The sequence below is a fragment of the Lipomyces chichibuensis genome, assembly GCF_038497645.1.
Source record: "Lipomyces chichibuensis strain CBS 12929 unplaced genomic scaffold V1513scaffold_9, whole genome shotgun sequence".
In the NCBI taxonomy this organism is placed as follows: Eukaryota; Fungi; Ascomycota; class Lipomycetes; order Lipomycetales; family Lipomycetaceae; genus Lipomyces; species Lipomyces chichibuensis.
The window spans coordinates 319597-344759 of record NW_027117461.1 but is presented as its reverse complement, the minus strand read 5'-3'; the positions used below and the strand labels follow the sequence as shown (position 1 = coordinate 344759).

General features: G+C 49.2%; 10 protein-coding genes across 10 annotated transcripts; 8 read left to right on the top strand and 2 right to left on the bottom strand.

The window, feature by feature from the left end:
- Positions 1-433: 433 nt before the first annotated feature.
- Positions 434-2653, top strand: V1513DRAFT_441937 (uncharacterized protein). Its single transcript, XM_066897587.1, has one exon. It carries the CDS (start codon positions 668-670, stop codon positions 2387-2389), a length of 1722 nt encoding a protein of 573 aa, XP_066754545.1. The 5' UTR covers positions 434-667; the 3' UTR covers positions 2390-2653.
- Positions 2654-3511: 858 nt separating this feature from the next.
- Positions 3512-4405, top strand: V1513DRAFT_457800 (uncharacterized protein; the record flags this gene model as incomplete). Its single annotated transcript, XM_066899649.1, has 1 exon — positions 3512-4405. The coding sequence occupies one exon, from the start codon at positions 3512-3514 to the stop codon at positions 4403-4405; it is 894 nt and encodes a 297-aa protein (XP_066754544.1).
- Positions 4406-4678: 273 nt separating this feature from the next.
- On the top strand, positions 4679-5646 carry V1513DRAFT_441934 (uncharacterized protein). Its single transcript, XM_066897586.1, has one exon. It carries the CDS (start codon positions 4710-4712, stop codon positions 5520-5522), a length of 813 nt encoding a protein of 270 aa, XP_066754543.1. The 5' UTR covers positions 4679-4709; the 3' UTR covers positions 5523-5646.
- On the bottom strand, positions 5551-7108 carry V1513DRAFT_441933 (uncharacterized protein). The gene is made up of 2 exons (XM_066897585.1): positions 5986-7108; positions 5551-5927 (listed from the first exon to the last, which is right to left on the bottom strand). Exons 1-2 carry the CDS (start codon positions 7046-7048, stop codon positions 5650-5652), a joined length of 1341 nt encoding a protein of 446 aa, XP_066754542.1. The 5' UTR covers positions 7049-7108; the 3' UTR covers positions 5551-5649.
- A 15-nt stretch (positions 7109-7123) lies between these two features.
- Positions 7124-8351, bottom strand: V1513DRAFT_441931 (uncharacterized protein). Its single transcript, XM_066897584.1, has 2 exons — positions 7469-8351; positions 7124-7413 (listed from the first exon to the last, which is right to left on the bottom strand). The coding sequence occupies exons 1-2, from the start codon at positions 8222-8224 to the stop codon at positions 7354-7356; spliced, it is 816 nt and encodes a 271-aa protein (XP_066754541.1). The 5' UTR covers positions 8225-8351; the 3' UTR covers positions 7124-7353.
- Positions 8352-10272: 1921 nt separating this feature from the next.
- On the top strand, positions 10273-12762 carry V1513DRAFT_330992 (eukaryotic long-chain fatty acid CoA synthetase (LC-FACS)). The gene is made up of 2 exons (XM_066894704.1): positions 10273-10928; positions 10989-12762. The coding sequence occupies exons 1-2, from the start codon at positions 10477-10479 to the stop codon at positions 12628-12630; spliced, it is 2094 nt and encodes a 697-aa protein (XP_066754540.1). The 5' UTR covers positions 10273-10476; the 3' UTR covers positions 12631-12762.
- Positions 12763-13277: 515 nt separating this feature from the next.
- On the top strand, positions 13278-15421 carry V1513DRAFT_377096 (HCO3 transporter family-domain-containing protein; the record flags this gene model as incomplete). The annotated part of the gene is made up of 7 exons (XM_066894944.1): positions 13278-13414; positions 13485-13517; positions 13582-13697; positions 13767-13854; positions 13906-13955; positions 14000-14844; positions 14915-15421. The coding sequence occupies 7 exons, from the start codon at positions 13278-13280 to the stop codon at positions 15419-15421; spliced, it is 1776 nt and encodes a 591-aa protein (XP_066754539.1).
- Positions 15422-15753: 332 nt separating this feature from the next.
- Positions 15754-18788, top strand: V1513DRAFT_330877 (Chs5p-Arf1p-binding proteins-domain-containing protein). Its single transcript, XM_066894703.1, has 8 exons — positions 15754-15888; positions 15950-16083; positions 16215-16341; positions 16408-16559; positions 16615-16707; positions 16770-16945; positions 16998-17183; positions 17233-18788. The coding sequence occupies exons 2-8, from the start codon at positions 16061-16063 to the stop codon at positions 18558-18560; spliced, it is 2085 nt and encodes a 694-aa protein (XP_066754538.1). The 5' UTR covers positions 15754-15888; positions 15950-16060; the 3' UTR covers positions 18561-18788.
- Positions 18789-19029: 241 nt separating this feature from the next.
- On the top strand, positions 19030-21295 carry V1513DRAFT_457794 (Dihydropteroate synthase-like protein; the record flags this gene model as incomplete). Its single annotated transcript, XM_066899648.1, has 2 exons — positions 19030-19623; positions 19670-21295. The coding sequence occupies 2 exons, from the start codon at positions 19030-19032 to the stop codon at positions 21293-21295; spliced, it is 2220 nt and encodes a 739-aa protein (XP_066754537.1).
- Positions 21296-23428: 2133 nt separating this feature from the next.
- V1513DRAFT_377203 (major facilitator superfamily domain-containing protein) lies at positions 23429-25159 on the top strand (the record flags this gene model as incomplete). Its single annotated transcript, XM_066894947.1, has 2 exons — positions 23429-24490; positions 24539-25159. The coding sequence occupies 2 exons, from the start codon at positions 23429-23431 to the stop codon at positions 25157-25159; spliced, it is 1683 nt and encodes a 560-aa protein (XP_066754536.1).
- Positions 25160-25163: the final 4 nt, after the last annotated feature.

The following is a 25163-nucleotide window of genomic DNA, read 5'->3' as shown; positions in this document are numbered from 1 at the left end:
GGCAGCGCAGTCGCTTGAGTTGGCCAGGCAACCTCTCCACTTATTCGAACGGCTGATGGAGGGCTGAACAATATATTAAAAATATTTGTTTTATGCCTCTCTGCCAAAGTAATGTGCTGATGACATAAATAGAGCTCATCAGTCGTCACTACGGAGAGTACTGAAGAGAGATTTATCCTGCGAGTGAATTGTCGACAGTCGACTATGCGTCAAACACGGGACTACCTCATTACCATGGCTATTTATGATTTACATGTAGATTTCCTTATCAGCCATCGTTTAGAGCACTTGTTATTTACCGTGCTAGAATGCCCTTCAGAAATGCGGAGGCATGATTCTAATTGCGGTTACGAGAGTTACCCGGAATGTCAGCTGAGCCTCCGGGTCGACGACTCTGAGATGACGACGATGTCCATCTCCTACACCAGGAGCACAGCCGAGAGTCAATATCGCCTCTTGATAACATAAACACATACCAACCAACCCCCCGCTGCCCTAGCCAAGACTTGGCCAGCCTCAGGATCCACCGCCTCCGACGCGTTTGCACTCGCGAGCGGGTCGCGCAGTTGCTCCGCCCCGGACCGGCCACACAACATTTGACACATTGTTGTTGACGACTAAGGCATCTTTGTCCGGGAATATATCGTCTAGCACTCTATCAAGCACAATGTCAACGCGAAGCCCAGGCTCGCCACTGGCACCGTTGTCACCAGCATCGATCACGTCGCCGGAGCACCAGCAACACTATGTTCCAGCATCTGGATTCATGCCGATCGGATCCAGTTCGCCTCCTATGACTGGGGTCGTGCAGGCCCAGCTAACAACTAATCAAGCACCGCTGACATCGCCGCGCCAACCCATGTCTGCTATGCTAAACAACAATGCGTCGTTCGCCATGCCTACGCTGGCGACGGCAGCTGGAGATTCCAAGCGAGTCGTTCGTCCCCGCAAGTCACACATAAAGTCGCGCAAAGGATGCGGGAACTGCAAGCGGCGAAGAATAAAATGCGACGAGGAACATCCACAGTGCTTTAATTGTCTAAAGCATGGCGTAGACTGCGACTACCTTGGACAAGCGCAGCAGAACGGCAAGCCTGCACCAGTCGCCAAGCCGATTAAGAGTGAGTTTGCGCCTGTTGACGCGATATCGCCGTCGTCGAGTGTTAGTTCACCGGATGTTGCGAACTACGGAATGCCAATGACACCTGGGACCGTGTCAGTTCCGACATCGACATCATCGTCTGTCGGAACTGCAGTTAGTATTATTCACGCTCCTTCACTATCCTCTCCAACACTACTTGCCGTGACACCGCAGCCTGCATCTGAGGCCGCGTCAGTTTTGCCCGACTCAGAATCTGAATTCGCGACATTGCATATGGCCCAGCTGGAACTGTTGCATCACTTCTTGACTGTGACGTCACCGACGCTGTCTGACGTGACAGACGGCGACTTATGGTTAACGCAGATCCCACGGATGGCATTCCGACATGATTTCTTAATGTACGCGATGCTCACCATCGCGGCAACGCACATGAAGTTCCTGCAGGACAAGGCTAAAGCCGCTTCCGCTTCCTCATCACTTCAGATCGATCAAGATGATCTGGCGTCCACGCAAGAACGCGAGTTGTACTTTGCACGCGCGGAGATATGGTATCGACAACGGTCACTTGAAACATTTCGAGCAGCTATCAGTGGAGAACGAACGGCCGGGAATTTAGAAGCGATGACTATCGCGGGAAGTCTGATTGCCATTCAATCATTCGCTTATCACGAAAAGGGACATGAAGCAGAAGATGACGCGGCAGACGGTAGATCTCCAGCGAACGGCACAGATCCGCAAACAGCGACGATTATTTCGATCGATCGATGGCTCCCGATTTTGCTGGGCATCAGGACTGTAGTGCATGAAATGCAAAACATGCAAACCGGGATCGACTTGCAATCCATCTTCGGAATCGACTTCAGCAGTCTGGCATCTGCAGCGGAGTCAGATGCGCCAGCACCGTTGGCAAAGCTGCTTAAATTGTGTTCAACCATGTTTGCCGAGCAGCAGACGGAGTTGGAAATATACATGGCTGGTATCCATCTTCTTTCCCAGCTTATCGCTGCGTTTCGGCACGCACGGCCCGCCGAGCTGCGGAAGTATGTGTTTACCTGGCCGTTCCTTCTATCCGATGAATTTCACGCTCGATTACGACTCCGTGACCCGGTTACATTGATCGTCTTTGTACATTTCCTCGCGGTCGTGTCGTTACTCAACGCGTGGTGGCAGGAAGAGCGAGTGCGTGTTGATACGAAGGAAATTTGCAAGTTGTATTTGCAAGATCGAAAATGGCGGCCGTGGCTTGAATGGGTGATTGAGGTTTTGCCGTTCAATTTGTTCGAGTAGATTTCTCGTGTGTATTATATGTTCATATTTACGATTTAATTGAGCCTGGATCGTTGGATGTAAGTTTGGTATTGTTGGAGTATATGCCCTTGGATAGTGTATTATTATCTTTGAGATGTATATTGAAGGTTATTGGAATATGTGGATAAAGTAGACCACTTGACTGCGAAGCCAGAAGGAAGAAAATGGTATGTGCTAACATTAGCACCGCCTCCAAATCACATGACTCTTTTCTACTGCGGAGAACAGCGAGAGCGCCGAATAAATTGATTTCGCTGAACGCTGGTGGCGAGCAAAGAGGTATTGCAATTTTCTAAGAATATACAAAGCCAAACATACTAGAGACGAATAGGAAAGTAGCTCTAGGAACGCATATTTATACAAACAGATACCGCGTAGCGAGTACTTAATTTAGAGAGACTGTGTTTGCCAAGTGACAGCGAGAACAAAGAACGTGCCAGCGGAGGTTTCTAAAAGGCAGTCTGCACACACACGTTTTGTTATTCGATCTAGCTACTAAGCACTACAATATCAACATGGTTGCGATGTCGGATCCGGATCTCGCGACACTGGCCACGGCACTGTCATCCGAATCGCTTGATCTGCTTGTGACGAGACTCGCGGACTCAATGGCGACGGCAATGCACACTTCCCACACGCGTGTGCCGTCCACGTCGTCCAGCGCGCCGACTTCAGAGTTGTACCTGTCGTCGACGATGTTGCCGTCGTATATCTACGCGCTTCCAACAGGACTTGAGAAGGGGACATTTATCGCGATCGACGTTGGCGGATCGACTATTCGCATTGCGGTTGTCTCGTTCGAGCCACCTTTACGCCACCTGCGATATCATACCTCCGAGCCGCTGGACGCCGCGATCCGGAATATCGACGGCAAGAGTTTTTTCCTGTGGCTTGCGAGTCAATTGCAGAGTGTCTTATATGTCGCAGAGGCGAATGGGTGGATTGAGGAAGGCGTTACCGTACCGGTTGGCCTCAGCTGGAGTTTTCCATTAGAGTGCGTTCCCAAAATCCTGGACTCTGGACTTTCTGCTAATCGTACAATATAGTCAAATGTCTGTATCGAGTGGGAAGATACTGTCCATGGGCAAAGGATTCGCGACAATGGGCAACGAAATCCTCGGCTGGGACCTACGCACCGTATTCCAGCAATCATGCGTCGATCTTGGCGTGAACGTCGACCTACGCGCTGTCGTCAACGATTCCGTTGCAACAATTCTGTCCCACATGCACGCCGACCCCCGGTGTAAAATCGGGGTCATTGTCGGCACTGGTGTCAACGCGTCGGTTAAAGTTCCGATAACATGTCTTGACGAAGAGAAATTATCGAGGTGTAATCCTCAGGATCTGGAGAGATACGTGGAGTGTATTTTGAATACGGAGTTGTCGATGTTTGGAACGGATATTTTGCCGCGTACGAGGTGGGATGTCGAGCTCGACGCCGCGAATGAGAAACCTGGGTTTCAGCCTTTTGAGATGATGGTGTCTGGAAGGTACATTGCCGAGGTTGCGCGGTACATCATTCGGGACACTGTCTTGAAGTTTCGTCCAAGCAGTGCGGTGCCTGCCGGGTTAGACACAGAATACGGCTTAGACGCGTCGACGATGTCGGTTGTCGAGCGCGAGCTGGACATTCATTTCGCGAGGCAACAGTTCCTGGCACGACATCCGTGCAAGGAAGGCCGTCTTAACCTCACGATCGAGGAAATGAAATTCATCAGGGCGGCATTCTACGCCGTGTCAAGCCGCGCCGCGGCTGTCGTCGCGGCGGGAATCCTGGCACTCGCGGTCTCTGCATTGCCGCCTCCCACGCCTGGCGATGGAGACGAGATCGTGGTTGCGGCCACGGGATCTGTGATAGAAAAGTACTCCGGGTTTAGACTCCGCGTACAAGAATTCCTGAATCTGCTCGGCCACAGGCGAGGGAAGAAGATAGTCTTGGCCGTTACGGAGGATAGTAGTATTTGGGGCGCAGCGGTCGCGGCTGCAATTAATTGATATTATATAGATAGTGACGGCTATAGCATTGTGGCATTGGTTCTTTATATTGGCGTACGATGGGAGCTTTGATTATTAATGTGGGAAAACTGAAAATCGATTTATTTTAGTGTATAATGTTTTTGGAGATTCATGGGGAGTAAATACCCCAAAGGGGAATAATCCCCCTGAATCTCTGTGTTAGTAAATCGATTACTTTTGGGATCGAGCAGGATGACGCCGGCACATACCCTAACCCATAACAGGCCACACTCAAGAGGATCACCAATATTCTCAAATGTCAGGATACTAACTGGCAACCAACATGTTACATATACGGCCAGTATATCGCCTAGGGTTGCGATATGTGGCTAAATACCAATGTGCGGCATGCCTCAAATTACCTCACTTTCAAAGGGGGAAGCACGTTACGGCGAGACTGAGGACAAACGAGGATAACGCGCATGCATGTAATGTGACCGGGGAAGTAAACGACACGTCCGCCGAAGATGATAAGCCATCAGCGCCTATCTCAGAATCGAAATCATCATCTATAATCGCGGCCGAATCCACGGCGCTGGAGCCACACGACAGCACGACGACAGCAGCAGCAGCGCCTCCATCTGCGCTCGCACAGCTGACGACGCTTGCCCGGCCATGGACTCCCATCGAAGCGAAAGGGCCGCAGACAGGCACGGCGTCTATCCACAAAACGTTTCATTTCGACACATTCGAGGACGCGTTCATGTTCATGACGCGCATGGCGTTTTACGCCTCGCAGATAAACCACCACCCGCGCATGTTCAATTTCTGGAATCGTGTGCGGTTGACATTGAGTTCGTATGACAGTGTACGGAAGACGAGGGTTGTCTCACATGTGGACGTGGAGATGGGTACATTTGCGGAGAAAGTGTATTCGAGTTTGCTGGAGCGGCGGAGGAGTGAGATCGCTGGCCAGGAAGGGAGTGTCAGTAAGGAAGGTGGTGGGGGGTGCGGGACGGCAAAGCTGAGTGATATTTTGGCTGACGAGCTGATTAGACGTGGCAGTGATTCTTATGCGATGTTGAATACTACGCAAAGTCAGGGACAAAAACGGCCAAATAAAGGTATCGACCGGAGAAAAGGAAAGCGATGTTAGATGCTGTGAGGAGGATAGCAAAGACGGATGGAGTAGTAATGTTTGTGTATATAGATACTTAGGTAGAGGCGTGGTTTGGTTTACCTGCCGGCTACATGTACATTAAAATTAACCAAGACGACCCAATCTATAGTCCCATTCCTCCACGCATCAAATCCTCGATATTCACCCGCCTGAATATCTTTATTCGCGAGAGATTTATCCAGTAATGAGCGACCAAGTCTTCTGATATTAATATCAACTGTGTGGGTGAGAACGCATTGTTTGTGAAGTTTAAGGCAGCAGTGTGGCCCTGCGCTGCGACGACCCTGGCGCCGGGCCATTCACGCTCGTCGCACACGCGCTCGGTATGGGACAAGTCATCGACAACGAAGGAGTACTCTGCCCGTGGGACATTTGGATCGCCTAGAAGAGTTAGCAGAGATTCGACAGAGTAATTGTGTGTGTGCGTGAGAACGCATACCTGTCAATTTGATCGCCTCCAGTCGATTCTTAGTCGGCTGGTGAAATAACACAAATTCTCCTCCATGGCTCTCGTAATCTCCAATCCACACTCCCCGGTAGGGAAACTCTGGATCCCGTGTCCAAAGATCATGTTTCAACCTCGAGATGGTCTCTACCCGTTCGCCCATAATCACACCGTGCGAATCCGCATTCGTAAACGAAATCCATCGCCGCAATCGAAACAAGTTCGTGCTCGCGTCCATCCGGTGCAAAACATGGCCCCTGAACCCGGTCGGACTCTCGTTCCGCGTCCGGTCGTCGGCCGGGATAAGCTGCGGCGGCCAGAGATTCATTTGCGGGTACACGATTCGCTCCGGTAGTATTGCTGCCGCATGGAAGAATGTTGTTGTCATGCCACGCGGGCTCCGCGGCTGTGGGATCTCATTATTTTTGCCGTATTCTGTCCTTGGACTGAATTTGACGACGGGAGTTAGCGAGCGCTCGATGCGGGGTTGGAAGTCTTGGACGAAGACCGAAGGCGAGAGGGACCATTCTCGGTATGGCAGCATGGCGCTTCTGTCGTGCACGCAGAAAATTTCGTGGGCTTCTAGGTGACCTGTGGTGTGGTTATACCGCGAGACGTACAAAGAGCCGAGTAGGTCTCTGTTGCCATGCCATATCCCCGGTGTGAACCAGGCGAACGTGCGGAGTGAGAGGTAGAGATCTCTGTAGGATTTGTAAGGAGCTGAGGAAAGAGGGATGTCTCTTGGGAGAGAGGACAGCAGGATCGGCAGACATACTGATTTCCAGCTTTCCTCGCTGCCGTGTATGAGCGTGTTGAGTTGTTTGCAGGTTGACGCTGTCGCGATGAGACTTTCGCCATCGAGGAAAGTAAATATCTTGACTTTCATCTCTGTGGGGAGCCGTAGGAGTTTGGAGATCTGAGACTCAGATGGCTCAATTGCCGAGGGTACCATTGTAGTCGTAATAGTCGGGTCGGACGACTCAATTGCCGAGGGTACCATTGTAGTCGTAATAGTCGGGTCGGACGACTCAATTGCCGAGTCCGTCATTTTAAACATGATATTTTGCTTTGCGGTATTTGGTTGTGTGATGATCTCATTGCAGAATGTTGATTGGTATGAAATTGGAATTGATGATGATGTTTATCCAAAGCTAAACTCCCAATCCCCATGTGATACACAGAGTTATCTGGTAACTACCCGACCGTCTTAATGTAAGTTTATTGTATTTTCTACATTCGTATAGACGAACGACTACGAAATTTGATCAATTGGTTTCAACCGATCAGCATAATTAATGAAATTACAGTACAACCGAAAGACAATGAACTCCATTCCAATCCGTATGCGTAATTTCCTATAATTTATGAAACTTGTAAACTCAGCACCTGGTGCACAAGTTCCTCTAACTTGCAATCGTCCTTCTACAAAGCAGTCAGAATCAAATTTATCAACTGCGAATAAAGGGATATGACTTACCGACTGCACGATCTTCTCTATATCTCTCTGCAAATTACGGCCGACCCGCTTGGCCGCGGTCGGTAGTATATCCGGGAGCATCTGATTATTGGCTGTCATTTCGTCAACGATGGAATTGACAAGCTTGGCCATATCCACGTCTGATTTCGACACAAAATACACAGCTGATGGCTCCTCGTTCTTCTTCGCCGTGCCGAAAGTCTTGAGTTTAACCCAGATATGATGTTTGTCCCACTCGATCTCAGGAAAATGGTCAGATAAGGTGACGATCTGGGATAACCGCGCTAGGAAGACAAAACTATCTTGAAACCCCCTAAACTTGAATAAGCGCACTAATTGATTATAACCTGTATCTGAGCTGTGAATTTTCCACCCTGACTTGCGCAACATCTCCCGCATGGGATCCGTCAATGCACGCTGTTCCTGCAGGTTAGGAAGTTCGGGCGCGGTTTCTTGGATCCACTCGAGAATATCATTCAGCGGAACTTCTCGTTTCATTTGCAGATAGACGTCATTGTTTGGTGAAAGCAAACTGCTGCGCGCAAGTCGTCGCTGCCGGCGACGTTCCGACTCGTTCTGAAAGAGAGGGTCGAGAAGGATTTTGGGCGCCCACTGCACGCCGATGCCTTTGGTCGTCTTGGACTTTTCCGCGTAGCAACGCTGGAAGGAATATTGTGGCAGTCTTGGTGTGTGTGAGGAAACGAGCGGTCGCCCCGTCCGCGAAAAATATTTCAAAGCCTTCATACTTGCTCTCATGTAGGAATATTTGTTTATCTGGTTGCCGAGAAAAAGACCAACACGATGGAATTAATTATGATGCGATAATCCACCATAAAGTCACGATACCTTCTCGTTTTCAAACAAAAAATGCGGCGACGCCAATTCGTCGGGAGGAATATAGTTTCGCAGACCCTAACCCGTACCCAGGTCACCTTGACAGTCCCACGAATATAATTTGTAGCTAGACGGACGTTTTTACTACTGTAGCAGAACAAAAGGACCAGAAAAGAATTACACCGAATACAGATGATTTGGTCATAGTAGATGTGGTAAGGGTCAGTGTCGTGGCGTCTTTGTGCCGCTTAACATCGGAGTAGATCGCAGATCATTAGTCTGGCAATTCGGAAAATTGACCTGTTCCAACTGTTCAACGGGTTGCTTTGCTCTCAGACTAGTAATTAATTAGATTATCTTGCTCACAACGCCGCGATTGTGTTAGGAATGATGGAATATAAAAAATCACGGGTAACCAACCCAAGAGCGGTGAGTCGAAACGCGTTTCTTGCGCCACGTTATGAAGCTCAACATTGAATAACCACACCCAGTCAGGCAACGGTAAATTTATTACTATTTGGCGGGCAGTTTCTGTAAACTTGACCGCTAAAAAAAACCATTCCGATACCCTAACCCGCAATCTGGATTGATCGGCGACACCAAATTTCGTGCGGCTGAGACTTGTCTGCGGCTAGTCTACGTTTTTCAACTGGTGCGAACGCACTGCATAATACGCATTTAAGACCAGCCACAAACAGCTACGCCCTGATCGACCGTGCAGGTGGCTCTTTTCTGATGGCGGAACCGGAACAGGAGGGGGGCAGAAGTACCAGAGAAGACCGAGCTGAGTTGCATTTGCAGTGGACGTGGTTCCAGCGAGAGGAAATCCGGCGCGGCGGGAGGGAAGGGGCCATAAGAAATAAATAGGTTCTACATGGAGCCTAATGTCACCAAATACAAAAGCCGACATTGTTCTCGGCACGGGAGAGGTTGAACGTGACAGTGAGGGGATGTAGGTTGTTGTTGAGTGTCAGTCATTCTTGTCGAGTTTGCCGATGTGAGCTGCGTGCGCTGCACGTTAAGTTTTGTCACCTCACGTTACGGGGAGAGCAGCATCCAACTTCCAATTTCGAGGCATTCGCTCAGCACTGATGCCATAGATTTTACTTGTCTAAAAAGCCGGTTTGCGGGCACATGTTAGGATGCAATGTAATTAAGGCAGCCGCCGCATGAAGCAGTACGGCGCCTGATAGGCATTAGTTAGTGCGCCATAGTGTATTCGTATTAATTTCTTGTACGTAATGAGTCTTCCATCTTGCACACTACACTACGCCATTGATGACTCGTGACAGTAAAATCTTTTGAATCCAACTGCTTCTGCGATGGCCTTTACTCTACTCTACTCTACTCTACTCTACTCTACTCTACTCTTGGCTCAGCCCCACTCTTGCTTGAGCTGTAGATAGCTAGCGCGAACCTCGCTTAGAGAGCTCAATTATACAATCGGTTTTCTCTATAGAAGGGGCGCAAATGCGGCGCGGTTGGGTTAGACATGCCGACCCAAAAGCGGGGCCGCTGTCATCTTCTACGCCCCAACGCTGCGCCTGACTGTAGCCGCACGATCCCCTATTCCCTGCAGCGACGAGGAGAGAACATGTCCCATCAAAATATCTTCCGTAATTACCTACACTAAACAAACTGTCCTTAAACAAAATATTCGGTCACCACAACAACTACACACAACTCACACTCAGCAGCATAATACGAGTAGTGCGAAAAAAAAAGCGTGCTTGATCTGCAGTCGACGCGTGGAATGCACCTTCTAGCCGAGCTGACATCAGCTACTAATGACCAATTTCAATTTCATGGCGTTCTTAGTTTGCCACATACCCTAGATCCGCTGACAATTATAATCTGCAAGGGTTAAGGATTATGACGACTTAGGGCTATGAACAAATAGACTGCTCGGTTAAGGAAGGCTGTTTTGGTGCCAAGACTGCCAATGAATTCATGAAAAAAGTCCGTACGCTGACTACCATGATAGTTAACCTACAGGGGATATGATTATCGTGCGACTCACCGCGCCGCGCCTTCCTCGATTACTGGGCTGTGCTGCCAGCGATTAAAAGTCTGTCTGATCCGTTTGCTTTGTCTCTTCAACTCTCAACTGCCTCTCCGGTTCCTCGTTCGTTCCCCCTCCCCCACCCCCCTCTGTTTCCCACCACGACAACGAAATGGCTCCTCACACAGTCGTGCCCGCTGACGAATTTCACAAAGCCATCCTCCGCAAGAGCCCGCCTTACTCGAAGGAATCCGGCATTCCCGCGGCACGGAACGAGGTCCCCGCCCGCCGTAACATCAACTCTACTCCCCCGGGCAGTTCCCTCCGTGTCTTCCCCGCTGACGGCATCGAGACCACTTATGACCTTATCCAATGGGTCGCAAAGAAGTATGGCGACAAACCCGCGCTCGGTTCCCGTAAGATAATCAAGATCCATGAGGAGACGAAGCTTATCAAAAAGATCGTCGACGGACAGGAGACAACAGTCCCAAAGAAATGGAACTACTTTGAGCTCTCACCGTACGCTTTCGTTACCTACAATGAGCTACTCGACGAAGTCAACGTCCTCGGCGCCGCCCTCAAATTTCTCAAAGTGTCTCTACTCGAGAACTACGCAGCTACAAGGTCAGGAAGGATCCACGCTGTTCTTCTGCTCGAACTACTAGCAAGCTAACAATCATGCAGCGCAAAATGGATGACCATGGCCCTGGCGGCAAGCTCACAATCAATTCCGATTGCGACAGCTTATGACACCCTCGGCGAAGAGGGTCTGACCCACTCTCTCGTAGAGACAGAGGCCAACGCCGTATTCACTGACGCCTCACTCCTGCCGACCCTCGTCCGTCCTCTCGCAAAGGCAACCAAAGTCCAATTCGTCATTTACAAGGATGAGCCCAAGGAGTCTCACATCGCCGCCATTAACGAGGCGCACCCTTCCATCAAGCTGATTTCTATCGAAGAGCTATATGAATTCGGCAAGGCTAACCCTGCTCCGCCAAACCCGCCAAAACGCGAGGACCTATGCTGCATTATGTACACGTCCGGAAGTACCGGTACGCCCAAAGGTGTTGTCTTGCTCCACAAGAACGTCATCGCTGCCGTTTCCGGTGCCGACGGCGCTATCGATGGCGCTGTAAATGAACAAGACTACCTTCTCGCCTACCTCCCCCTCGCCCACATTCTTGAGTTTGTCTTTGAGCTTGCGTGCCTATTCTGGGGTGGTACGCTCGGATACGGTACCATCAAGACCATTTCAGACAGCTCTGTCCGCAACTGCAAGGGTGATATTGCAGAGTTCCGGCCAACGATCATGGTCGGCGTTCCTGCTGTTTGGGAAACCGTCCGCAAGGGCATCCTTTCAAAAGTCCACGCTCAGGGCTCGGCCGTCTCTAAGGTATTCTGGGCCGCATATCACGCCAAATCATTCATGCAGTCTTGGCGTATTCCGGGCTCGGGTGTCCTCGATTCCGCCATCTTCAAGAAGGTCAAGGAGGCCACCGGTGGCCGTCTCCGGATTGTCCTTAACGGTGGCGCCGCCATCTCGAAAGACACTCAACAGTTCATCTCGACTGTTATCTGCCCCATGATCATCGGCTACGGCCTGACTGAGACTGCGGCCATGTGCACGGTGATGTCGCCCCAGCAACATACAATCGGCACCGTTGGAGCGCCGACGACCTGCGTCGACATCAAGCTCGTCGACGTGCCTGAGAACGGTTATCTGTCCACCAACCACCCTCCCCAGGGCGAGGTTCTTATCAAGGGCGAAGCTGTCTCGAATGAATACTATCTGAATGAGAAAGAGACCAAAGCCGCATTTACCGAGGATGGCTGGTTCCGAACAGGAGATATCGGCGAATGGGCGCCAAATGGCCATCTCAAGCTGATCGACCGGAAGAAGAACCTTGTCAAGACTCTCAACGGCGAGTACATTGCGCTTGAAAAAGTCGAGAGTATATACCGTACTTGCAGCATCGTCGGAAACATCTGCGTCTACGCCGACGCAGACCATGTCAAGCCTGTCGCCATCATTGTCCCCGCTGAGCCAGCGTTCCTCAAACTCGCGAAGGAGAAGGGTCTGGCGGATAAGCAGCTCGGTGAGCTCATTCACAACGCCGCGTTCTGCAAAGTCGTCCTTGACCAGCTGCTGGACGCCGGAAGGAAGGGTGGGCTTGCGGGCATCGAACTAATCTGTGGCGTTGTCATCGACGATGAGGAATGGACGCCACAAAATGGCCTAGTCACCGCCGCCCAGAAGTTGCAGCGAAAGAAAATCTTTGATGCCAACAAGAAGGCCGTCATGCAGGCCTTCAAAAATAACTCATAGTTCCCGTGCGTACATACCTATATTATCCTTAGTGACAACTATCTATGCTCTTTCTTACTATTTCTTTACTTTACTTTACTTTTCTTTTCTTTCGTCGAGCGAGTTATTTGAGTTAAGTAATGTGCACGTGGACGATGATAATACCATGGGTTTGGTTGGGTATATTGATTATTAAATTTTCTTAATTTGTACTCGTCATTTTTGTAGTCTGTGTCAAAGTCGGTTGTAATTGTTATCTGGTGTATGTACTTATCGTATGTAGCTTAGGCACGTGTAATATAATTAAATGGGTGAGGTCCGCAAGGGCTTAAGTCAGAGTCAAAATAGCAATGATAATGTGAAGCTGGCGAGCCTAAAAGGATGATGATTTTCATCGAGTGAGACTCCAGCGAGTGGTGGGGTAAATTATGATCCCTGGCTTAGGAGCCGCACCACTATTGTAAACTTTGTCGACTGCCGAACATCTAAGTGCGGAATCTACGACCAAACACATATATCTTCACGACCTGCGTTCTCAATATGCCTCAATAATAATCGAGATTTCCGATAACAATTTCCTATGACGCGCCTCCAACACCCATCTCTTCCCCGACCATTCAGTTTTCGGCTTATCAGATCACAGTCACCACGACGCCGAGACCCGTAGGATGAATTTTGGAATTCAAGCCTTCCGCGGCATGCGGAACGACATTAACAAACGGTTGCCCTTTTATGTGGCAGACTGGACCATCGACGCCTGGAATTATCGCATAATACCAGCTACGGTGTACATGTACTTCGCCAAGTAAGTCGGGCCGCGTGAATGTGAACTCGGAGTATATTGAGGAGGATGAAGCTGGAAGCTGACTGAGTAGTGTATTACCTGCTATTGCATTTGCATTGGATATGTAAGTTATTCCTCTAAGCGTGCGTCGGGTTGTTGGTGTAAGAAATGGCTTATGTAAGTGCAAGGTTCTCGAAAACGGAGAATTCGTATGGCGTTAACGAAGTCTTGCTGGCTTCTGTTTTGGGCGCGATATTGTTTTCTGTGTTCGCGGGACAACCGCTTTGCATTGTTGGTGTTACAGGTATCTCTCCTTATTTCTTGATCTTTCCTTATTCTTGTCTTTTTCTGCAAGGGCTAATTGCCTGCACAGGTCCAATTTCCGTGTTTAATAATACCGTGTATGAGATTATTACGCCCCGCGGGACGCCGTATTTTGCGTTTATGTGCTGGATTTGTTTGTACGTTCTTTCGTGTGGTCTCCGGCGTTAAGATTTTGGCTGATGGTTTAGGTGGTCTATGGTCATGCATTTTGCGATTGCGATTACGAATGGTGTCAACGGTACGTGCTTTCTTGGATTGGCAAGTCTGGATCTAAATTTCTAGGACCTCGCTATATCACCCGCTTTAGCTGTGATATATTTGGCTTCTACGTGGCGTTCATATATCTCCAAAAAGGTATCCAAGCCCTCACACGGCAATTCGGGCGGTCCGACATTGAAGCCTTCATATCCATCATGGTGGCCCTCCTCGTGCTCATATTCGGATACATATGCCATATCATCGGCGACGACAGCCCACTATTCTGGCGTCCGGTGCGTCGATTTTTGGCTGACTACGGCACGCCCTTGGTAGTGATATTTTTCACGGGTTTTATACATATCGGAAAATTACGGGACTACGACATCCAAACTCTTCCAACAGGCGCATCATTCCGTCCGACTGCGTCCGGAACACCGACGAGACCACATGGATGGCTTATACACTTTTGGGAAGGAATCTCGGTCGGTGACGTATTTCTCGCGATACCGTTTGCCGTGTTGATGACGATATTGTTTTATTTCGATCACAATGTTTCGTCATTGATTTGTCAGGGGAAAGAATTCCCGTTGAAAAAGCCGGCCGCATTTCATTGGGATTTTTTCTTGTTGGGCGTGAGTACCGGGATTGCCGGGATTTTGGGTATTCCAGCACCAAACGGACTGATCCCTCAAGCGCCGTTTCATACTATCTCTTTGTGTGTGGTCAATCATGAGAAAACTGACGATGTGATTGGGGACAGCCAGAATGGGAGTAAACAGTCTAAACCATTGATTGAAGACGTTATCGAACAGCGCGTGAGCAATTTTATGCATGGGTTGCTTATATTGGGAACGATGAGTGGGCCGTTGTTGATAGTCCTGGGTTTGGTGCCACAGGCTGTTTTAGCAGGGTTGTTTTGGATTATGGGGGTGAGTGTAGATAGGTTTCTTCGGTTTGATTTGGATTGAGTGTGCGATAGCGCGGCTGACAAGAATTTAGTTAACCGCGTTGGAAGGGAACGGCGTTGTACTGAAAATATATTACCTTTGCAAAGACCGCGCGCTAACGTCACCAAACGAACCCCTCCATCGCGTAAGACTACGATCAATATACTTGTTCGTCGCGATTGAACTCATCGCGTTTGGAGGCACCTTCGCAATCACACAGACCATCGCTGCAGTAGGTTTCCCAGCCATTCTCCTGCTTTTCGCCGCTTTCGCGACGGCGCTGCCACGCATTTTCGAGAAGGACGAGTTGAATGTTTTAGACGAGGCTACGGCTTCTGAGTTAACGATGGCGAGTGTGACGGGCAATGGTAATGCCAGGGGTACGAGATCCGGGATGTCGTCTGTAGTTAATGTCGTTGATTCGGATGTTGGGAGTCCGCGTAGACGTGAGGAATTCGAGTTACAGGAATGGGATTGGCGCCAGAATGGGACCTTCGATGGGGATGGTATTGAAGGCGCTGGGACTAATCGTCGTCGACGAGTGTCGAGGCCGTATTAGTATTGTGCTTTACGTATATTTAACTAGATTTGCATGCCGATTTCACGGTGGTATTTTAAATTTATATAACGGTAATTTGTTGGTTTCTAATTTCATAGAGAGCATAGTGCATACGTTAATACGGCTGTCGCCTTCTTGTTTGTATTCCTTAGTTCGAGCTGTGTTGTGTAGGCTCTACGGGACGGGATTTGCAGTCGTACCGTACCGCTAATGCGAATCCCGGCAACAGACGGTTCAATGAGTGGAGTCCGTTACTGAATCCACCTTTCTATGCAACAGCTGCACTCCAGCACTCGACATATACTGAACAAAGCGGAGTCTAAAATATCCTTTCTAGTCAGTTGCTATATTCGTTTATGGGGATTCGCTGCTCAAAACCTCAGCCGGAACTCCGAACATGGGGTATAGTGCTCGACGAGCCCGGGTAACTTCCTATTATAAACTTCGAAGCAACAAGCCATGCACATGTAACAACCCGCCCCCAGCACTATCGCGGTGAGAACACTCCGAGACTAATGTTTTAGCTAGCTACCGCCAAAATCGCTCTTTGGATCCTCGTCACACATCAATTCGAAATTCACAGGATCAAAAGAAACTAGTTTTGAACCTATTGATTTAATTGGGATTCTGGCGTACACGATGGTTTCGACTGCGGTTCCTGAGTGAGTTCTCCATACTTCGAGACATTGCTATTTACTCTCCCCTCCTACACTCTTCCGTTCTCTCATTTCTGAGGAGACGCCTTTGGAGGAGTGAAATTGAGGGAGAATAATTGCTAACTGGATCGGTGTAGGATCCAGGAAATGGTGATCGGTGAGGCTGTGAATGCGCGGACTGCGGCGTTGTCCTCTTTTCATTCGCTTGGTCCGCCAGATCTTGTCCATCTCACCAAGGTCCACGCGAGAACAAACGCCCAGGAGGTACTCCATTGCATTTCTATTCAGGTTGACTCATGATGATATCCGAGATGCTGATGATGCAATTAGGCTGGAACGTATCATTACGTTACGGGAATAGATACATCGTCTGCCAGCATCGCGGCGTATCTTAATACGTTGACGTATTCTTATGCGCCTGGTGAGGGACAGTTATGGTTTGGCAAGCATCAGAATTGGAAGATACAGACTGGTGTTTACTGGTATGTGTCATCCCGTGGTTAAGTAATGGGGATCCATGAAGCTGACGTTAGTTAGTTGTTATAATTCGTTATCGAGGGTGGATTTGCGTGTGCGCGTGCATATTCCCGGATCAGTTGAAGCTTTCGTGATAGACGAACGTGGAGAAAAGTGCGTGCTTTTTATTTTCCGGAAATTCTTACCAACCGAAGTTCAAGCTGACGTGGTTAAAGACATAAAGCGACGGATCAAATCATGCTCGAGACGTACCTTTGCTCTGTTATTAGAGCAATTTTGTTCGCGGACGACGAAGATTATAATATTACCGCTTACAGAAGGTTTAACCCGCTTCCCAATCGCGAGGCAGAGGAGAAGTTTCTTGATGCTGCTGAGAAACTGTTTACAAAAGGTTTGTATCTCGGCATCGAATGCGGAAGGGCGGATGCTGATTCTTTGAGTAGGATGGCAGTTAGGTTCGGAATTGGAAGTACAAGTTCCTACGTTGCTGTCGAATAATCTTACCGCTACTTTTTTCAAGTATTTAGAGATAACCGGACGGTATAACGAGGGCATAAATTTGCTGGAAAAGTTACGAGAAAACGAGCCTGATTTTGCGGCGTTACTCGCGCGTGTGCTATTAGATATGGGTATGCCGTTGTCACTTCTCCTTATTGGACCTCGATTAACAATGAATAGACGAAGAAGTCAAGGCCGTACAATTGCTACGCGACAGCATATTGACTTCACCGCGAGACCCGAACTTGCTGGACCTACAAACGCGATTCTGCATGTCAAAGAACAGATTAGATTTTGCGTTGGCAACTGCCAAACGCGCCGTCAACTCTGCGCCATCAGAGTTTGGTCCTTGGTCACGTCTTGTCAAGGTCTACATCGAGCAACATGACTTCCAGTCGGCGCTCTTGACGCTAAATTCATGTCCGATGTTTCCATACCAAAACGTCGATCTACACCGCATGCCGGTTGCACAGAGAATGCATTTGCCGGTCCCTACTGACGGCGTGCTGCAGGATATCATCGACGACTCCATACCTGGCGAGAACGAAAACACAAATGTCGATCCAGCCCTCAGTCGCCTTCCCGCTTCCTCCCTGCGCGGAACATTTGCTAAAGCATATGACTTGCTTGTGGAGATTGTGCATGAGATTGGGTGGGATATGTTACTGAAATACAGAAGTAAAGTGTTTATCATGGAGGAGGAGTACCGGAATCTAAAGACCGAGACGAATGGCACGAAAACAGGGAAGCATAATCGCGCGGACAGTAACGCATCACAAGTGGCTGTGAACGGAACGTCCTTATCGACTGGACGGACACCTGAGGGATCCGTCATGGGCGACGATGACAAGAAGGATATGTCGGCTGCCGATATCGTTAAGCCTGCGCAAAGCGTTGACGCGGAGTTAGTGAAAGGCAGCGAGGAGCACCATCCTGCTAGCGCTACGACCGAACCTGTTGTGTCAGCTTCCGCGACGCCATTCAGGAGTAAGCGGCTGTGCGAGCGGTGGCTCGATAATTTGTTTATGGTCATGTACGAGGACATGCGGGTGTACACGCTCTGGCGCGCCGAGTTCGCGCACTTCAAGTCACAGCAGTTGCCGTATAACAAGAGTCTACGAGAATGGGAAATTCTTGGCGCGTTGGCAATGCGATTGAAACATACTGAGGAAGCGGCTGAGGCGTTTTCGCAGTCCATGAATATTCGGTTTTCTGCCCGCGCGTTGAAAGGCTTATTGGACATCTATACTGCGAGGAATGAGCCGACTAACATTTTGCATGCAACTGTGAAGTTGACATCCTATGATCATAGGTGGTATAAAGAGTTCTCGCCGAGCCTGATTGTAGCGATTAAGCGCCTGGTGAGAGAGGAAGGGTCGCAGAAGTTGCGGAATATGATTCATGGGTCTGATTACTCTACCTCTGTGATTGAGCTTATGGACGGTTATTTCGAAATGGCCAAGCAATTTAAATGGCCAGGGTATGAAGATGATGATGATGGAAAGTAGGAAATCGGTGGGGTAAGATAGGGCGTGGTGAATAGATGACTTTATATGTATTAGTTGTATGTCGGGATCACGTATACTCATTTCGTCTGTTGCCGGGTTCAGCAACCTGTGCAATTTTAGTTTTTCACATTATTTCTCTCGTTGCTGAAACTGATTCCCCTCACCATGTAAATCAACGAATAAAGGCCAGTCACCTAACCCACACTTCTCCGTAAAACCACAGGCGATTAGCGAGCCGCACTGACGTCGACTAATTTTTCATGTCTCATCGGGCCCTGGCAAATCTAATAGCACACATATATGGCCGTCGCACTTCCCATTGATCGTTTTATGATTTGGAAGTAGCATATCGCATAACCTATAGCAGTTGAATCGCTGTAGACGATACCACTATTCCATGCGCATGCCGCGTCTCTTTACAACTCCACTTCGTCCATCGCTGTCTTATCGAACTCCCATCACAGTTATCATGTCCAACATGCAGCCACCTCCACTGCTCCCGCCCGACGTGATATCAGTACGAGAACTCACACTGAAAACGAGGAAAGCAGGGCTGGACACCTGGCACCGTGCAGGGCGGAATCAGCCTGTGACAGTCGACGCGTGGGTGCGCGCGCCCGTCGCGGTTGCGGGGATTTCGGACTTAGTATCTGAGTCTGTGCATTATGGCACGCTCTCCAAAGCCATCACCAAAGTTGTCGAGGGCAATGATGATGCCGCGGAGGATTGCACTCCGAGAAAGTTAGCGGCCGAAGTCGTCTCTTCTGCGTTTGGGATTGGGGCGGAATACGTCCGCGTGAGACTTACTTTCCCAAAAAAGTTACTCAGAGCGGACAGCGCGGGCGTGGAGATTGCAAAGCATAAGTACACTCCATATGGATCTGATCCTGTTACCGTTGATGTGGATGAGAAGGCATTTATTGAAGGTTTGCATGCGTTTGGGATTATCGGGGTGAATCCGTGGGAGCGGGTCGAGAAACAGGAAGTTGTCGTTGGTGTTGAAGTTCATGGGCCGGGAAGTGGTGATATTGACATAGTTCGTGTTGCTGACGACGTTGCTAATGTAAGGCCCTTTTTGATTTTTGAGAGTGTTTGTGCTAACGTGGTAGGTCGTGGAAAATACTTCTTATCAGACCATTGAAGCACTGGTCACCGCGCTAACACGATTTTTGTGCGTCGAGAAGGCGTTGGAGAAGGTTACGGTCAGAGCTGAGAAGCCAAGAGCAATTGCGTTCGCGAGAGGTCCGGCTGTTAAGATTACTCGCTCGCGGCGGTACTACTCGACCGAGGCTACCAGATTCAGAGAAAGTAATGAGAAAGAGCACATTGCATATCTGGGAATGGGCAGCAATCTCGGAGAACGAGCTGCGCTTCTGTCAGCGGCTTTGATTGAACTAGAGAAGCGCGGTATACGAGTTTTGGGTACTTCGTCCATGTACGAAAGTGCGCCAATGTACGTGGAGAATCAACCCCGATTCCTGAACTCAGTGTGCAAAGTCGCGACGACAATGACCCCGCATGAACTTTTGGCTGCTGTTCAGGACGTGGAGAAAAATGCGCTGGGAAGGGTAAAGTTGGTCGATAAAGGACCGAGATCGATTGACCTCGATATCTTACTCTACGATGACATTGTGCTTCGCGATGGCAAGATTCTGTCGATTCCGCATTTGCTTATGTTGGAGCGAGAGTTCGTGTTGCGTCCGCTAGCGCAGCTTGCGCCTGATTATATTCATCCTGTCACTTGTAACACGATCGCTGAACACTTTGAGCATCTATGTCCTCCAGGTGAGTTCGTTTCCGACCTGTACACCGTCGTACCGATAAAGCAGCCACGAGGCCCAATCAACCAGCTCATGTTCGACACAATCCACCATGTCCACACGCCGACGCACCTCATGGCCATCCTCAATGTGACGCCGGACTCTTTTTCGGATGGCGGCGACCACATATCTCCTGACGACATTCTCGCCACGGCACGGGATTTCGTCGCCAACAAGGCAACTATAATTGACATTGGCGGACAAAGCACGAACCCCAAGTCCGTGAACCCAGGACCAGCAGTGGAGCTCGAGCGCGTGCTACCGGCAATCAAGCTCCTTCGTTCGCACAAGGAATTCGACAACATCATAATTTCAATCGATACATATTATAGCAGCGTTGCGCGCGCTGCTATCGAAGCCGGTGCAGACATCATTAACGATGTATCAGCGGGCTTGCTCGACCCTAACATGCTCACAACCGCGGCGCAACTCGACGTCCCGATCATCCTCATGCATATGCGTGGAACTCCACAAACTATGACCAATATGACGAAATACACCAACGACGACGTGATCACGGGTGTGGCAGATGAGCTGGCTGAGCGCGCGCGCGAGGCAGAGAAAGCAGGGATTAAACGCTGGAATATGATTCTCGACCCTGGTCTCGGGTTCGCCAAGAATGCTGAGCAAAATCTGAGTATTTTGCGGGAACTTAAGTTCTTCATTCATTCCCGGCGTGAATTTGATGGCGTGCCGTGGCTGCTGGGACCGAGCCGGAAGGGATTCATTGGGAAGCTGACCAAGCGGGAACCCAAGGATCGGGTTGCAGGGACGGGTGCTGCGATTTCGGCTTGTATTGCTGGTGGGGCAGAGATTGTTAGGGTGCATGATTTGAAGGAGATTAGCGACGTTTTGGCAGTTGCAGATATGATTTATCGGAATCCTGCGAGTTTGGCAATCAGAAAAAGGAAGTGATTGTATTATATGTTTGTCATTGCATGCTTTGAAATAATATAATGTAATATATGTTTGAGTTTACTCACTTCATTCCAAGAATTTGTTGCACAACTGTATCCGGTGCTGAGGTCCACGATGACCTTAACTGGTCGGTGCATGAAAATGAAATGGAACGATTGGTCGCATCTTTCGGCTGAATGCAAACGGTGCCACTCTCCTTCCCATATTCGGCGGTGCAATGATAGTAGCATTCGAGCCAATGACATACGAACGAATCGGCTGCGGCCCAATCCCCATTTCGACCATGATCGGTAGTAAACTCTTCACGATCGATATGTTCTGGCTGACGTGGGGGACGGCGCCTCCAATGGATAGTTCTTACAATATCAGGCAACTCCATTGGCATGGGTTTGGTCGATCTTCCTCTCGGCACTGAACTACATTGTCGAATCGTATTTCATCGGCTGTAGCAGCGAACACGTTCCTGTGATACGATTTTGGTGCCGTATTCCCGCTGTTCGCGGAGGTTCAAAGCCCTTGGAGTGCAGTGTAGCCGGTACTTTGAATACTGGTGCCGTTGCCGGTGCCGGTCCTGTTCTATGTGTATATAAAAAAAGGCTCAGGAAGATGTTTAACTAGGCGCCGACTTAGATGATGTATAAGAGCATATACAATTTGTCATTGTGGGATAACTAAGCCGCCGTATTAATAGCATTGCTAACAAAATATGAGGCTGATTGTTAGTATTTCTCGCACAAGTCCTTCAAACGTCTGATAAATGCCTCCACCGGTCGTAATTGGCAATTAGTCATATAATCAAACTAGCAGCGACCAGGGTCAGGACCAAAGTAAAGTTGTCTCTCCATCCTCGCCGTTTGACAAGGGCGACTTTGCAACTGTGTTGCGTAACAGTTAGGGCTGAGGCGGATAGCGGATATGGCGGATTGTCCGCCTCGAATAAATATCCGCCGCATTTTAAGTTGGCGGATGGGGATATCGAATAAACATCAGCCAGGTCCCAAATTGGCGGATAGATTCCTAATTAGGAAAGATTGATGTGGAGTATAAGGTCAGGTCCAAGATTCACTGGGTAGCTGAGAAACCAATATTTACGGAACACTTGAAGTTCCGCAAGGATATATTCTATCGCACTGGTTTCACATTCTAATTGCAAATCGTCGATGCCGGCACGAGTGTGTTGGCAAGCACATCGTCCATGTAATCCTGATGCCGGACTATTAAAAACTACTTTTAATATTACGAGAGTCGGTAAAATAAAGTTTGGAGCTAAACCATCAAAGTAAACTTTCTAACCTCATTAGGCTAGACAAATAGATTTATCTGATCTCAGGCGGATAGGAAGGATTTATTCGACAAAACGGCGGAATGAGGATCACAAACTTGTAATGGCGGGTGCGGACTCGGTCAAATTAGGCGGATATTTGCCACCGCAGCCCTAAGTGTAACTAGCTAAGCTACCGTCTAGCCAATTTCCACACCAGATTCAATTGTGAGCCGCGGCAGAAAAAAACGGTGGTGCATCATTGTCCGGCGTTTCGCCGATTTTGCCGAGGATCATCGGACTCGGCAATATTTGTCACCGGTCCGAGGTTACCCGGCCACTAGCTTTTGTCGTCTTTTAACTCATAATGAGTCCACTATTCGCAACTTACGTATCTCAACGATATGGCATGATTCAGATTCAGATTACTAGTGTCAGAGATCGAGATGAAAGGTTTTGCAAGTGCAATTAAAAGGAGGAATCTGCAGTCATGCTACAGTTATGGCATAGCAAGCGAATTGCGTGTTGCAGTTTGATTATTCATATAGCCGAAGTCGATCGACTGGACGAATTCAGATTATTCATCAAACATGTTTGATCCTTCTGCTTCAGAGCCTATTCGTGAGTAATCCACCAGAGTGGATGGTTAGTAGATGAATAAGGCATCCGGCATGTATAACCGGCATTACGGCTAGGAGGTCGGGGATTCGGAGGAATTAAAATTAGTCTGTCAGTTAGCGATTTATGCCCTTTTGCTCCGACAAGTCTTAATGTCGCTGACGTTTTTTGATCTTGGGCCATCGCATTTTATATTTAACACTTGTCGTAGGGCATCCATTTGATGCCGTCCGCATCGTCCACAACACATCATGGCTGACATCGAGAAAGGTCTCAGCTCCGGCTCCGGCTCCACCACAGACACAGACCAGACCGGAATGGAGCAAACAAAAGACTTTGAAGATGTTGGTGTCGCTGCTACATCTATCAACTACGAAGATGTGTCGCTGGAGCGCGTCCGCTCCGCTATCTCCATTGCCAACGAGACCATTGGGGCGTCTCCAGGTTACGAACTTGATTACGCAAAGATTGGCGAGACTCTGCCTCCATTTGGCGGCGGTAAGCCTTTCCCACCAATGTTGCCTAATCGCGAAGCCTACGTTGTCGAGTACGACGGTCCTAACGATCCTGACCATCCACAGAATTACTCACTGGGTAAGAAAATCCGAGTTATGTCTGTCCTCGGTTTCTGCACATTCTCAGTTGCCTTTGGTTCGTCCACTTTTTCCACTGCAACGGTCGTCGTCTCGGAGAAATTTCATGTCTCTACGGTTGTCTCAATAATTGGCACGTCCCTTTTTGTGCTTGGTTTTGCTTCTGGACCATTGTTGTGGGCCCCGTTCTCTGAGTTGTCGGGACGACGACTACCTATGATCTGTGGCATGCTTGGTTTCCCGATTTTACAGATTGCCGTTGCCCGTGCGTACGATATACAGACGATCATGATCTGCCGATTTTTTGGCGGTTTTTTTGGTGCTTCCGCCCTTACTGTTGTTCCCGCTACCTTCGCCGACATCATTGGCAACAGATGGCGTGGCACGGCGATGGTCATGTTTTGCGCCGCCGTGTTCTGCGGTCCGCTCCTTGGACCCGTCGTGGGTAGCTTTATTGTGGCCAGTTACCTCGGGTGGCGATGGACCGAGTATCTCGTTGCAATTATGGGTTTTGCCGGATTGGCGGGGATTGTTTTCCTGGTCGACGAGACTTACCCCCCTACGGTTCTTGTGCATAAGGCTGCCAAGCTCAGACGATTGACAGGAAATTGGGGCATACATGCTCGTCAAGAGCATGTCGAACTGGACTTTAAGGGTTTGTTGGAGAAGAATTTCTCGAGACCCATTCGTATGCTGGTAACTGAGCCCATATTACTCTTGGTAAGTGTTATTGGTGACTGTGGTTCGAGATATTTGCCAACATGGTAGGTTTCGATTTACACTGCTTTTATTTACGGAATTCTGTATCTGCTTCTTGAAGCTTATCCAATTATTTTCGTTGAAGGCTATGGCATGAAGTCCACTATCGGAGAGCTGCCCTATATTGGGCTTATCATTGGTCAGTTGATTGGATGTACTATTGTCCTTTCTTTTGAACCCAGGCAGGTCCGCGCTATGGCGGCCAACGGTGGCCGTGTTGTTCCGGAACTTCGATTGGTGCCTACTATCGTCGGTGCCATGGTCCTTCCCATCGGCCTGTTCTGGTTAACTTGGACCGGCGCGTACCACGAGCATGTGCATTGGATTGTTCCAACTGTTGCTGGCCTCTTCATCGGCTGCGGAATCATCTTGATTTTCTTGACTTCTTTGACATATATCATCGAATCCTACCTTATGTTCGCGGCCTCCGCCATGGCAGCCAACACTGTCTTGCGATCCTGTTTTGGCGCCGGATTCCCTCTCTTCGCCAACCAAATGTTCCACACCCTCCATGTCCAATGGGCAGGCACGCTACTCGGCTGCATTGCCCTCGTGCTCATGCCTGTTCCCATCTTGTTCTTCATATTCGGCAAGAAACTACGCAAGATTTCCAAGTATGCCCCTGCTTAGTCTC

Coding starts and splice junctions, on each gene's coding strand:
- V1513DRAFT_441937 (XM_066897587.1), top strand. CDS start 668: ATGTCAACGCGAAGCCCAGGCTCGCCACTGGCACCGTTGTCACCAGCA.
- V1513DRAFT_441934 (XM_066897586.1), top strand. CDS start 4,710: ATGTTACATATACGGCCAGTATATCGCCTAGGGTTGCGATATGTGGCT.
- V1513DRAFT_441933 (XM_066897585.1), bottom strand. CDS start 7,048: ATGTTTAAAATGACGGACTCGGCAATTGAGTCGTCCGACCCGACTATT. Junction 5,928..5,985: donor GGAGGCGATCAAATTGACAG/GTATGCGTTCTC, acceptor TAACTCTTCTAG/GCGATCCAAATGTCCCACGG.
- V1513DRAFT_441931 (XM_066897584.1), bottom strand. CDS start 8,224: ATGAGAGCAAGTATGAAGGCTTTGAAATATTTTTCGCGGACGGGGCGA. Junction 7,414..7,468: donor TAGAGAAGATCGTGCAGTCG/GTAAGTCATATC, acceptor ACTGCTTTGTAG/AAGGACGATTGCAAGTTAGA.
- V1513DRAFT_330992 (XM_066894704.1), top strand. CDS start 10,477: ATGGCTCCTCACACAGTCGTGCCCGCTGACGAATTTCACAAAGCCATC. Junction 10,929..10,988: donor GAGAACTACGCAGCTACAAG/GTCAGGAAGGAT, acceptor ACAATCATGCAG/CGCAAAATGGATGACCATGG.
- V1513DRAFT_330877 (XM_066894703.1), top strand. CDS start 16,061: ATGGTTTCGACTGCGGTTCCTGA. Junction 16,708..16,769: donor ATAGACGAACGTGGAGAAAA/GTGCGTGCTTTT, acceptor ACGTGGTTAAAG/ACATAAAGCGACGGATCAAA. Junction 16,946..16,997: donor TGAGAAACTGTTTACAAAAG/GTTTGTATCTCG, acceptor TTCTTTGAGTAG/GATGGCAGTTAGGTTCGGAA.